Genomic DNA, 13,786 nt, shown 5'->3' with positions numbered 1-13,786 from the left:
GAATAATTAACATTACCTGAGGTGTGGATTATTTGTTATCTGAGTGTACTGCCTGGTGATGTCTCTATAGGAACACTTTAATTACTACTCCATGGACATCGCCCTGGGCCACCTGGTCTTCTCCATGAAGTATGATGTCATCGGGGACCAGGAGCACCTCTGCTTGCTGCTAAGGTACCAATTCCTATTATCTTTATTTCTCCCCTGCCTCCTCTTTCTCTCTACAAACCACAGGCGGCTGGTGGCACCTTAATTGGGGAGGACGGGCTCATAGTAATGGCTGGAACAGAATAAATGGAATGGTTTGAAAAAAAAACATCACACATGTTTGATACCATTCCATGCACACTCTATTCCAGCCATTATTATGAGCAGTCCTCCCATCACCAGCCTCCTGTGCTACACACTATTTGTCTCTTCTCCTGTCTCATTTCTCTATTGCCCACTGCCCTTCTCCCCATTCTCTTCTGTTTTCACCACTCTCTCTATCTCTCTCCCCATGTCCCGCTTTCTTTCTCCCTCTCTCTCTCTATCTCTCTCTCTCTCTCTCTCTCTCTCTCTACCTCTCTCCCCATGACCCGCTCTCTTCCTCCCCCTCTCTCTCTCTCTCTCTCTCTCTCTCTCTCTCTCTCTCTCTCTCTCTCTCTCTCTCTCTCTCTCTCTCTCATTATACTCCCTCTCTCTCTTATCTCTCTAATCTCTCTTAATTCTCTCTCAATTTCAATTTAATTTCAATTTAAGGGCTTTATTGGCATGGGAAACGTATGTTAACATTGCCAAAGCAAGTGAAGTAGATAGTAAACAAAAGTGAAATAAACAATACATATTAACAGTAAACATTACACTCAGATGTTCCAAAAGAATTAAGACATTTCAAATGTCATATTATGTCTATATACAGTGTTGTAACAATGTGCAAATAGTTAAAGTACAAATGGGAAAATAAATAAACATAAATATGGGTTGTATTTACAATGGTGTTTGTTCTTCACTGGTTGCCCTTTTCTTGTGGCAACAGGTCACAAATATTGCTGCTGTGATGGCACACTGTGGTTTTTCACCCAGTAGATAAGGGAGTGTAGTATCGAGTAATGCTGGCAATTATTGCTGATAAACAAAGGAGTCCGCTCATACTGAACCTTGATCATAAGTTTATTCATATCACAAGCTTTCAGCATGAGTTACAGGTGTCAAGATCACCCGGAGAACGGCATCCCCCGAATTGCAATGGCCGCTCTAACCTCTTCGTCGTTTTTACCCAGTATATATAATCTTCCCAAGATAGGGGTGGCTCCCTCTACTGTCCAATCCCCTGTCTACAACACACATACTTCTCTGTCCTATCCGGGGTGTCACATTAAAACCGGCTCTCTTTCTGCTAAATAAACATCCTTTCAGGTTCCACTTAAAAACATTAACAAAGACATAATCCTAATACACTACAGGAGTTTATCAGAATTGGGTTTGTTTTCGAATTCTTTGTGGATCTCTGTAATCTGAGGGAAATATGTGTCTCTAATATGGCAGGAGGTTAGGAAGTGCAGCTCAGTTTCCACCTCATTTTGTGGGCAGTGTGCACATAGCCTGTCTTCTCTTGAGAGCCAGGTCTGCCTACCACGGCCTTTCACAATAGCAAGGCTATGCTCACTGAGTCTGTACATAGTCAAAGCTTTCCTTAAGTTTTGGTCAGTCACAGTGGTCAGGTATTCTGCCAATGTGTACTCTCTGTTTAGGGCCAAATAGCATTCTAGTTTCCAATGTGTCAAGTAATTCTCTTTTTGTTTTCTCATGATTTGGTTGGGTCTAATTGTGTTGTTGTTGTTGTCCTGGGGCTCTGTGGGGTCTGTTTGTGTTTTTGAACAGAGCCCCAGGACCAGCTTACTTAGGGGACTCTTCTCCAAGTTAATCTCTCTGTAGGTGATGGCTTTGTTATGTAAGGTTTGGGAATCGCTTCCTTTTAAGTGGTTATAGAATTTAACGGCTCTTTTCTGAATTTTGATAATTAGCGGGTATCGGCCTAATTCTGCTCTGCATACATTATTTTGTGTTTTTCGTTGTACACAGAGGATATTTTTGCAGAATTCTGCATGCAGTCTCAATTTGGTGTTTGTCCCAGAAGGCCCTTCTTGCCTTGTCTCTCAGATTGTTCACAGCTTTGTGGAAGTTACCTGTGGCGCTGACTCTTTTTGTGGCCTCCTCTCAGGCTCTCTTCAGCCATTAAAGGACTGCAGGTGCTTTTCAATAACACCTAACCCAGAGCAGAGGACATCTGTCTGCTTCAGCCTCTAATAGTGTTTGTTAAGCAGTCCTGTCCACATTTCCATCCCTATCGAGTTCTACTATGTGGTCAGGGAGAGGTTCATTTAGCTTAGCATGGCAGCACTCTAGCCTTAAATACTGGCCAGGCCAGCCTGTACACTGCGCTAGCACAAACACACCCATCTCTCCCCAACATGTTCACTCACTGTGAAATTATCAATTCGACCACGTTATAACACTAATGATAGAGTAGGAAGGAGGGAGGCAGCACTGAACGCTCCATAAAAGCTGTGAATGAATTTTACAACCCTAGAGAGAGCACTCCAGCTGTAATGGCTGTTGTGTTAGTTAGTGTGCTCAGTTTGCAGGTGGTGTATGCCTGAGAATTATGGCTGGCTGAGAGTACGTAGGTATGTCGGTTCATGTGCCTGCTGTGCTGTCACTGAAAAGACAGTAGGTGTGAACAGGTTATGTTGCTCATAGTTGACTGTGGCAAGGCGGGCTATGCAAATCGCCATTGTATATCCACGGCATCCAAGGAAAGATGATCCACATTGGTTTTGCATCACATTTGCATCAGCAGGGATGTCAACAAAATGAGAAGGATTTCTTTTTTTAAATGGGACCAAAGTGTTGAAGAAAAAATAGAGAATCCCCTTTCTAAAGACAGAATGCTGAATATCTATGAAACTATTCCATCAATTTGTCTTTTAGGACCAAATTAAAAACCCACCATGATGTGATTCCTATCTCCTGCCTGACTGAGTTCCCCAACGTGGTCCAGATGGCCAAGGTAGGATGACAGACATCCCAGAAGGAGATATTAATGCTCCGAGCCGGTTGAGAACGGTTGGAAAGGGATTTACTGGATGTGAAGTTGAAACAAAAGTTATTGTATAAAGTTGCAATGGCAGGAGGAAAAGTTTAGTTTTTATTTTGCAGCTGGTGTTTGAAGAGGTAAACGTGGACAGATTTTACCCGGTCCTCTACCCGAAGGTAGGCTCTGTTTTCATCTTGAAATTATTCAGTTACATGGTCAGCACTGTACATTTACAATGGAGTAGCTAACTATAACTATTTTATTATACAATAATAGTATGGTCCAGCAAGGAGCATTTATTGCTGTATTAATATTTATTTCTCAACTACAGTGTATTTATGTTCCCCCCTCATTGTTTTACATTGATGCAAGTCACATTCACCTTGACTCTGCTGAATGCACTACTCTAATTTTTCCAGGCCTCAAGGCTCATTGTCACCTTTGATGAGCATGTCATCAGCAACAATTTCAAGTTTGGAGTCATTTATCAGAAGTTTGGCCAGGTGAGTGGTATATAGCCTGTGGTAGTAAAATCATTTAAAGTCATATACATTTAAACAGTTGGTTGCTTCCCGTATTTGGAGGATTATTATGACTGTGCTACTTCCTGTTCATCATAGCACTCCAGCTTAGCCATTCTCAGGAGAGTTTAGGTGTATGAACTTCTCCCTCCTTCCCAAACTAAGAGGATTTGCTGTGCCACCTCCAGAGGAGGCCTGATTGATTTCCTGTTGAGCTCAGATGTAATATTTCCTCTCCACGGCCTTTTATTTCTCCCTGCAGACCACCGAGGAGGAGCTATTTGGGAACAGTGACGAGAGTCCTGCTTTTGTAGAGTTCTTGGAGTTTCTGGGGGACAAGATTGAGCTCCATGACTTTAAAGGGTAAGTGTGGCCTTAGAATGGTATTGACATGGCAGATGAAAGACTGGTCATGTCTCTATCGATTACAATTGACTTTGACATGACTCCCTGAATGATGACACTGCAGTCGTTCAGACGTCTAGAACCTCGTTTATTATAGTAGATCTGCTCTGATTCTCTCGATTTAGAGCAATATAATATTCTGAGTGATACTGACATTATGATTGAGTGGAAGGGGATAACTGCCCTTGGCATTCACTCCATGATGGATGAGACAGAGTGGTGTGGATGCGCTGGCTGAGACGACCTGTGCTACTGCTGTTGGTAATGTAACGGTCTGGTTCACACTCTGGTTCTGCAGGTTCAGAGGAGGACTGGACGTCACCCATGGCCAGACAGGAACAGAGTCTGTCTACACTAACTTTCACAACAAGGAGATCATGTTCCACGTGTCCACCAAGCTGCCATACACAGAGGGAGACTCCCAGCAGGTAACTAGCTCAGTCAGGCCCTATCCTGTCTGTCATTATGTCTGTCAGTAGCTAGATTGGATGTATAGTATATCTACTTCATTTCTATCAAGAAACATCACTGGGTAATTGGTACAGGTTTGTCAAATCTGAGAAAAAGAAAAAGATCCCCAGGGGCTAGCCACCATGAACAGCACTGTTATTATTTTCACTGTTTTTCTTTTCTCCTGTTGGTGTGCTCAGTGACCCTGTCTGTTTTGACCTGAAGGGGCTATTTCTCATGACAAGTTGTCACTTCCATGAAGATGAATATGGAGTAGCTAGGCATGGGCAACATGTAGTTTCTCATTTGAGGACACAGTTTGGTGGCTTGATGCTTTCTCCTGCTGCTTTGAGTGACCTTAGCTACCTCACCTGCCCCACTGGGAGAACCATCCCAAGGAGAGTCCTTATTCTCAACAGATGAATGAGCAGCAGAGCTGAGCCATGTGGACAGACAGACACACATAAAGACGCAGGGGATACCCATGTAGGCTAAGACGAGCAGAGATTCACTGTGACACCAACGAGATAAAGGCAAAGATGAACAGACACAATGTGTTGAGAGGAAGAGGAAGGAAAACAACTAGCAGTCTAAAGCTGAGGCTGACCTGGCGTTGAGCCTGTGTTGAGTTCATTATTGAAAGTCTGTGTTTCACCATGGTTATACATGACAGCTCTCACTCCCTCGCTGTCCATCTGCTCTCATGCATAGTGGATGTTCTGGTACCATCTGGCCCCTACTGGCGTGTGTGTGTGTGTGTGTGTGTGTGTGTGTGTGTGTGTGTGTGTGTGTGTGTGTGTGCAAACATCAACAACAGGCCTCAGAGTTCCCACTGCCCAAGAGCCAGACCAACCATGCAACACAAGAACCCTGCTCAACATAATGCTACTACTGTATAAAATGGCCTTTGAACTGCCTTTGAACTTGTCAGGTGATCAGTCCTGAGTCTCTCACTTACTTTTTTTATGAGATTATTAAATAGATAAAGCCTCTATGACAATAACAACTCTTCCTTATTTCTCCAGAGCTTGAAACAAATGGTTTATTGTTTTCATGTGTAAGACACAGTGCCAAAATACACAACTATAAAGCAATTCAGCAGCCAACAAGAGAGGAAATATCCATAAAGCCCTGAAAATAAATATTTGCCTTAATGTTTTATTCAGACAATCAATATGCTCTGTGTTATTTTATGACAGTACTTTGCCCTGCAGTAAATGTCATTCATCAACAGGTGTCATGTGGCCCTGCTGTGTAGAATAATTCCCCTATGTTCACAATGGTGTGCAGAATAACAGGGAAACTGGTGACTGATCAGTGAGTCAACACATGTTAGAGAGCAGGTGCTAAGCTGCAGAGGCCTATAATCACAGTGCAGGGAAATAGGTTCTGTCCTTTTCAGTCTCCAATCACTGAATGGGCTATAGGCCGCCCTATGCCTTTCAATATGCATCACATGACCGCCACTGTTTTATGAAAACTAATTGTAGAGAGATGTTTCATACCTACAATTAGTAAGCACAAATTGTTTCTGTAGTAGACTATGCATTTAGTGGATTATTTGCCTATTTAATTAATCTATATAGGTGTTCTTGGCTGACCTAAATGTAGTGGTAAAGTGTATGACCGTAATGGTGACACTGTTGTTTGTGCTGTTGTGTTTGCAGCTGCAGAGGAAGAGGCACGTAGGCAACGACATCGTGGCCATCTTGTTTCAGGAGGAAAACACACCCTTTGTGCCAGACATGATAGCCTCCAACTTCCTGCATGCCTACGTGGTGGTGCAGGTGGAGAATGCCTGCTCAGACAACGTCACATACAAGGTACTGTTAGCCCAGGGATAGTCAGACTCCTCACAGTCTATAAACCTGTTCAAGCCTCCTATTTCAATACATAGAGACTCGGCCCAAGGCAACCTGCATATTCCTTATTAGAAATCAATCAGTAACTGACTGGCGACTAACTGTCCTGCTTGTTCCTGCCTATTACCTGCCTCATAAATGTTTATAGAGCCTAGTCAGTGTTATGTGATTTAGTGGTGGCATATGGGCTGTTGTCATTTGGATACATTCTACCTCTCTTCTACCCCTCCAGGTGTCTGTGACAGCGAGAGATGATGTGCCTTTCTTTGGACCCGCTCTACCGGACCCAGCCATCTTTAAAAAGGTGAGAAGTCATGAATCTAAATAATGCATAAACTAGGTGAGCCCATGAGAGGGACAACATATTAATTTAGACTTTCCTCCTCCCTCCTTTTCTTCTCTAGGGACATGAGTTCCATGAGTTCCTGTTCACCAAGCTGATCAATGCGGAGTACGCCTGTTACAAGGCTGAGAAGTTTGCCAAACTGGAGGTGAGAGCAGGAGCATGCCACGGCATGCTGTGCAGTGTGGGGGCAGAGTCACGCTGCTCTCGCTGCACCACTTACCGTACTGTCTGTCTGTGTGTTTGTGTGGATGCTGTATGTGAGGGTGAATGACTGGATCATGGCAGTTTGCAGCTCATGTTCCTTTGTTTGTATCTCTGTAAAGGCACGTTTGTGTCTCTGTGTGTGCGTTCGTGTGTTGAACTGTATTGTACACTGAATGCCTGCAGAAATGTCTGCACAAGTGTTTACATGTCATTGATTTCTATTGAGGACACTATCCTCTGACTGATGAGTGTGTGTTGTTGTCAGGAGCGCACGCGGTCGGCCCTGTTGGAGACCCTGTATGAGGAGCTACACATCAACAGCCAGTCCATGATGGGCCTGGGAGGGGACGAGGACAAACTGGAGAATGGGGCTGGGGGGGGCTTCTTTGAGTCCTTTAAGGTAACCCCCTACTATGTAAGGTGCAAGCTTAATCGGGCACTTGACCTGCATGAGAGAGGTTGAATATTGAAAAATAAATGCTTTCTTTATTTCCTGGAAGGGATTCTGGGTATTCATACATTCAAAATAAGGCACAGAAAAGGAAGTGCCAGTATAAGTGCTCTCTGGAAGTGCCCTGATGCTGTTGAAGATTGGCTGTTGCCATATCATATCTCATTGTGTCACGTGACCAGAGGAGGATCAGGGAGTTGGGAGCATCCCTGTCGATGTGCATCCAGCACTCTGACTCTAAATCCTCTATCAATGACCATTAGGGTGGTGGAGCGTGGGCAAGGCAGTGAGCCATGGCAGTGGAGGAGCTGTGATTGTGTGTCTCTGACGAACACTGTAATGGCCTCATTAGGGAGCGGATGAGCCTGTCCGCATGGCTCCCCATCTGCCACTCTGCTCTCTTCCTCTCTGGCTCTGTCTCTGGCTTGTCTATCTCTCGCTCTCTCCTTTCTTGTCTCTCTCTGTCCCTCCCACTTTCTTTCTGTCTGTGCCACTCTCGCAGGTAGCTTAGTGGTTAAGAGCGTTGTGCCAGTAACCGAAAGGTCGCTGGTTCTAATCCCCGAGCCGACTAGGTGAAAAATCTGTCGATGTGCCCTTGAGCAAGGCACTTAACCCTAATTGGTCCTGTAAGTCGCTCTGGATAAGAGCGTCTGCTAAATGACAAAAAAATGAATAATCAAATATGGTCCTGCACAATCTCCATCACAGGTTATCATTAGAATTCAGGGTTAGTGTGGTTAAGGCGATGTTTAGGATCCATACACACTCACCGACCGTGTCTCTCTCTGTACTCTGTAGCGGGTGATCCGCAGCAGAAGCCAGTCTATGGATGCCATGGGCCTCAGTAACAAGAAGCCACACACTGTCTCCACTAGTCTCAGTAGCAGCTTTACTGAGACCCCCAAAACCCCAGGGATAGTAAGTAACCCTTTTGGTTTTACCAGAGGCCCACGTGGGCCTGTCTACTGACTCCCCTGTAGTAGACACTGACCCTCCCCTAACAACACCCAATACCAACTACTGCATACCCTATCGTCTCTCCCATGTGGGATAGTCATATACCGTCTGTACCTACCTGTGCTCAAATCCCTTGATTTAACACAATGTTTCATATATGGTATGAGCAAGAGTTTTAAATACTACCCCCCCCCCCCCCTTACCTTTACCCTCATATCTGTCACCTCCATAGTTTGCCATTTTCCATGACTTTTTCCATGGCATTTTCAAATGAACCACTGTTCATTTTAAAGTAATGTTTATTTTCATGTCGTGAGAATGGGAAAGGGAAAGGGGGATACCTAGTCAGTTGTACAACTGAAATGTGTCTTCCATGTCATACAAAGTCATGCTCAACCCTAAATCATATTCATTTCATATAGTTAAATCTAGTTATCAGGGATGTTAGATGTAACTGGACTTGGTATAATGGTATAATCTGCTCACAGACCTGTTGAGGCTATAAGTAGGTGCTGGTGTGCTTTTTGGAAAGTTTATTTTATGTGAATGATCTCAAAGAACCTTTAACCCTTTCTGCCACTTCATAGACTTTGTGGGCTTTTGAGTCTCATAAGATTGTGAAGCTTGATTTGCTTTCTCTGGCAACCTGAGAGCCATTTGAAAAGAGATAAGTTTAGCTGTCAGACTACCCAGAGTCCCTCCCTTGTTACCTTGCTGTCATGAGTGTTTCATGGGCGCTGCATGAAGCCAGTCTGGCATGGAGCTGTGCATGGCAGGCAGTTGCGGAGATAAGAAGTGTATGCATGCATCTTTTTCCACTTTGTGTCACTGTACAGGTTGCAAGTACTCTGGTAGGCAATTCAAAGAAACAGCTGCTAGTTAACTATTAGTTTACTAATGACTTTTTACTACATTCAAGAAGTAAATCTGCCCTCTCACATGCTAACTCTTTGGATTGTGCCAGTCCCTCCTCTTCATCTCTCTATCTCTCATCTACCTATTTAAACAGGTCCACTCTGTTGTTTGACAAACTCCTCCTTGTTTTTGTTCATTCTCATGATAAGGAAAGAAGAGTGAGACCAAGCTACATGGGCTATTATTCAATTTCCTTCCGCACTCTGTGGTCTCTAACTCTAGTCCAGCTTTCAATGTGAATGGCCTTTCAATGTGTGCTCAATATGTCTCCTGTCTTCTGTGTCTTATGGTGTACTGTGAGCTCACATTCTAATTTGTACCTTGCTGTTCAAATGGTTCCTGCTGCATGAAATGTTGTGGTGTATTATTGTATCTTCTCCTCTCATTCTCTTTCTCTTTCTCTGCTTCCTCCTCCCCTGTGTGATTCAGTCATTACTTGTCCCAGGGAAAAGTCCCAGTAGGTATCATGGACGTCGCGGCAGTGCCATAGGGATAGGAACAATAGAAGAGGTTCATGTATAAATCTCCCTTCTAATGTGCTATTTCTCTGCTCTTTTCTTCGCTTACTTGTGTGGTTCTATGTCTCTTTGCATGACTCAATTACTGTTGCTTTCTGCTGAAACCAATATTTCTATAGCCATCTATAAAGCAATCATTTTCTACATCTCAAGTGTGGGGGGGAAAACCACTGGGATGTAAGAAAAATATAATTTAGGTATTAAAGATTTTATGAAGAGTATCCATCACAAAAATGGAAAGGTCTGTGAGAATAATTACTGGTTTATTACCTTCCTTTGTGGATCAATTCCTATCTTTCACTCGTACAACATGATGGAGTAGCTAAAATAGTATTTCACCAACAAGCCACTGTCACTTCATTTTAGTCCCCCCATAACGTTTCTCATGTGATGTAGATAGCAAGTATCAAATACTGAAGGCATTTGAGTCATTGTGCTGCAGAATCTCAATGACATTCAACAAATGCCATTCAACAAATGCCTTTTTGAATGGAGTTCACGTTTTCACTGACTGTAAAACAGACCAAGTCGTATATTATAGCCGTACAGTAGCCTCTGTCTTTTACTATATAAGTCATGCTAGAGGAATATAGTATTGAGGCTGACTAACCTAGCCACTCCTCCCCAGTCTCTGATCATTCCTGGGAAGAGCCCCACCAGGAAGAAGTCTGGGCCCTTCAGCGCCAGACGGAGCAGTGCCATTGGGATCGAGAACATCCAGGAGGTGCAGGAGAGGAGGTGAGAGGAGGGCTTCTTGGGCTATCTGGAGAAGAAAGAGGAAAATGGGGAGTGTCAGAGAGAAAGGATAGAAAGAGATGGAGAAAATAAACATACCAGAAGTACGTTCCAATACCACAAGTCACTCTGAATGGCGGTCAGCTGTCACGTGGTTGCATTTTACAGAAGTGTCGCCGTTGCATTAGCATTAGTGGCTAACGTTAGCTAGCAGGTTAAGGTTAGTGTTAGGTTAAGGTTAGTGATAGGTTAAGTTAAGGGTTAGGGATATGTTAAGGATAGGGTTAGAGTATGGCTAGCTAACATGCTAAAGTACTTGCAAAACGCTATTGTTGTGTTTAGCTAAAGTTGGTTATTAGCTAAGACGCTCAAGTTGACACCGACGCAATTCGAACACACAACCTTTGGGGTAAAGAGAGCGATGAGGATTTCAAATATATGTCAGGTCACTGGAGAGACGTGTTGGTGTTTGACTCTTGGAATGATATGCATTTTATGCACTGCAGAGCTAGCTAGCTGTAGCTTATGTTTTCAGTACTAGATTCATTCTCTGATCCTTTGAGTGGACAACGTCAGTTCATGCAGCAAGAGCTCTGATAGGTTTGAGGACGTCCTCCGGAAGTTATCATAATTACTGTGTAAGTCTATGGAAGGGGGTGAGAACCAACAGCCTTCTAGGTTTTGAATTGAAGTCAATGTACCAAGAGGAGGACGAAAGCTAGCTGTCCTCCGGCTACACCATGGTGCTACCCTACAGAGTGCTGTTGAGGCTACTGTAGACCTTCATTGCAAAACAGTATGTTTTAATCAATTATTTGGTGACGTGAATATATTTAGTATAGTTTTATTTAAAAAGAATAACTTTTTCAATTTCTTTTAATAAAAAAATAAATGAAATTCACTGAGGAGGATGGTCCTCCCCTTCCTCCTCTGAGGAGCCTCCACTGATTAGCGGTAATGTCTAAGAGCCCATCCTGATACCTCTCTATCACCTCCTACCTCAGTCGGGAAGTGTCTCCCAGCACACAGAGGACTCCAGACAGTGGACACATCTCCCAGGAACCCAAATCAGAGAACTCATCCAATCAGAGCTCACCAGAGATGCCCACCACAAAGAACAGGTGAATAGACAGCACTTAATAGTGCTGTCAAGCTCATGCTGAAGAACATGTGTATAGTGTGTGTGTGTGTGTAGTGTGTGTGTGTGCGTGTGTGTGTGTGTGTGTGTGTGTGTGTGTGTGTGTGTGTGTGTGTGTGTGTGTGTGTGTGTGTGTGCGTGTGCGTGTGCGTGCGTGCATATTAGAGTGGTCAGATTGACCCAGGTGTGTAGTTTGGCCATGTGTTGCAGGGCCCCTTCTATCCCTGAGGCCCAGGACCTTTCCCGCTCCTCGTCCAATGCCAGCAGCTTCGCCAGCGTGGTGGAGGAACACGATAACGAGGGCATCGAGGAGTACGACACAGGACTGGTAGGAGCCCCTCTTTTCCGACCCTCAATCACTAACATACATCACATAGAGGTCATGTCAATATAATAGTGACACACTCAAAATTAATAAAAAGCTAAAGATCCTGACAATTGCGCTTGTGTTTTTGTTTGTTGCAGGAGAGTCTGTCCTTTTCTGGAACACCACACAAGAGGGACTCATTTGCGTACGTCTCCTGGGTAGAGGATAGTGTGAGCAGTACTAGTGCCACCAGCCAGGGCAGCTCTCCAGGTGAGTTGTTTCAATAGTGTTTTCAATACTGCCATAAGGTACCAAAAGTTGAGTTTGTTTGTCATGATGGCCCATTGTCTGCCCCTCCCTGACAGCACCTGCATGGCCCCAGCAGCCTGAGGGGGGCAAAGGGGTAGAGCTCAAAAAGGCGGAGAGCCGAGACAAGACAGAGCGTTCACAGGATAAGTCATCATCGGTGAGATCAGTTTTACTCATTTAACAATCAGATCCTCTGTAACATATCCGCTCGTTCACTGTACTAGCGGTGTACATTGGAAGACACATTTCATTCCGCTTACATACAGGTATATATAACCATTTATAAATCTGCTTATAAATGTATAAATGCCCTAAACTTACCCTCTTCATTGTTGTTCAGTCATTGTGGTCTTTGTTAACCTTGTCATTCTCTTTCTCTTTCTGTGTCTGTGTCCAGAACTGTTAGCCTCTCCCCATTGATCACTACATGGATGTCCATTAGCAGGTACCTGGAGTTGTTCAACTCAGTAGATGTAGCTTACTGACCATGTGTTACCCATGTCTGTATTTGGGTGTTTGTGTGTGATGACTTGTAGTAAAGATAGTGTCTGACCCCAGTCCCCCTATCCTCCCACAGCATTCCCATAAGAGGCACCCCCTGCAGGAGATGAAGCAAGCGCACGTGTTTTCCACCACTGACGCAGAGGAGGAGCAGAGCTAGTCGCTGGGACAGAGACAGACCTGGTGTAGGCTAGTCCAGTCTGAACAGCCAGGTCCATGGACATGCACTTACTGCCCTCCCTCATCCCAACTCTATGTGGCTGACTCCCAGCATGCCTAGAGGGGTGAAGGAGAGGAGCGGCCCGCACCCATTCCCAAAAGGAGTGCCACTCACACAGCATCACTTCTGGCTGTTGTCTGTTGGCTCGCTTAGCCTGCATACATTTTTGCTCCGTGAGCTCTGTGAAGCCTGAATCATAGTACACTCTCCCTTGTCCTGTCTATGGCATTGTTTATTGTTTTGTTTTGAAGGTGATGGCAGGGGTGGATCTTAAGCATTAGACAGATTGGTGTTGCAGGAGATCCGTTGATCATGCATTAGGGGAAGTTTTCTGTTAGGCTAAAGAGGAATGCATGAGAAGGATAAGAGGGTGTTGTCCTGTTGTCATTGTTGGAAGAACTGACATTATTGCTCCCATCAACCTCATGTCCCACCATGATACTGTACATTTGTTACTCTTGGTGTCCCGGATCCTTTGATGTCACACCAAGCCTGTTTTATTAATGGTCAATTATGAGTGTAATGGTGGATGTTGACTAGAAACTTTTGGTAAATGTTACATGTTTTTGATAGAAGGTACTTTTATCCTCATGCTGCTGCTGGTTTTGATTCCATTATTCATTTCCCCTGACAAACTGTACAATTACAGTTTGCAGTTTATGTTGATGAATGGAAAATATTTTACTGACTCCATAACTATGGTCAACCTATTTCAGGCCATTTAAAGGGGTAATCTGCAGTTCTAAAAAGAACAAAGTGGCAAACCCGCCACTATTTCAATAACCAGCTGAGTGATGGGGCTGGAGAAAAGTAACCACTCTCAAATTCATAGACAAAGCTATGGATGCAAGGACTGACCATCTATGAT

At 44.1% G+C, this 13,786-nt stretch overlaps 1 protein-coding gene across 6 annotated transcripts in view; it reads left to right on the top strand.

The window, feature by feature from the left end:
* LOC121574928 (rap1 GTPase-activating protein 1-like) overlaps positions 1–13,786 on the top strand; it is a 57,324-nt gene extending 43,538 nt beyond the window's left edge. For 3 of the 6 annotated variants that reach the window (XM_045222902.1, XM_045222905.1, XM_045222906.1), the window contains 17 exons: positions 71–174; positions 2,974–3,052; positions 3,202–3,255; positions 3,499–3,582; positions 3,863–3,963; positions 4,304–4,433; positions 6,123–6,278; positions 6,550–6,621; positions 6,722–6,808; positions 7,133–7,267; positions 8,117–8,236; positions 10,337–10,446; positions 11,448–11,564; positions 11,774–11,909; positions 12,047–12,158; positions 12,254–12,354; positions 12,775–13,786. In XM_045222902.1, the coding sequence (XP_045078837.1) occupies positions 71–174; positions 2,974–3,052; positions 3,202–3,255; positions 3,499–3,582; positions 3,863–3,963; positions 4,304–4,433; positions 6,123–6,278; positions 6,550–6,621; positions 6,722–6,808; positions 7,133–7,267; positions 8,117–8,236; positions 10,337–10,446; positions 11,448–11,564; positions 11,774–11,909; positions 12,047–12,158; positions 12,254–12,354; positions 12,775–12,858 (1,782 nt within the window). In that variant the 3' untranslated portion in view covers positions 12,859–13,786. Of the gene's footprint in view, positions 1–70; positions 175–2,973; positions 3,053–3,201; positions 3,256–3,498; positions 3,583–3,862; positions 3,964–4,303; positions 4,434–6,122; positions 6,279–6,549; positions 6,622–6,721; positions 6,809–7,132; positions 7,268–8,116; positions 8,237–9,619; positions 9,701–10,336; positions 10,447–11,447; positions 11,565–11,773; positions 11,910–12,046; positions 12,159–12,253; positions 12,355–12,594; positions 12,643–12,774 lie in introns of all 6 variants that reach the window. The other 3 variants (XM_045222907.1, XM_045222904.1, XM_045222903.1) reach the window with 3 other exon arrangements.

This window comes from Coregonus clupeaformis, chromosome 10 (genome assembly GCF_020615455.1).
Source record: "Coregonus clupeaformis isolate EN_2021a chromosome 10, ASM2061545v1, whole genome shotgun sequence".
NCBI lineage: Eukaryota > Metazoa > Chordata > Actinopteri > Salmoniformes > Salmonidae > Coregonus > Coregonus clupeaformis.
This window is presented reverse-complemented; position numbering and strand designations above follow the sequence as displayed.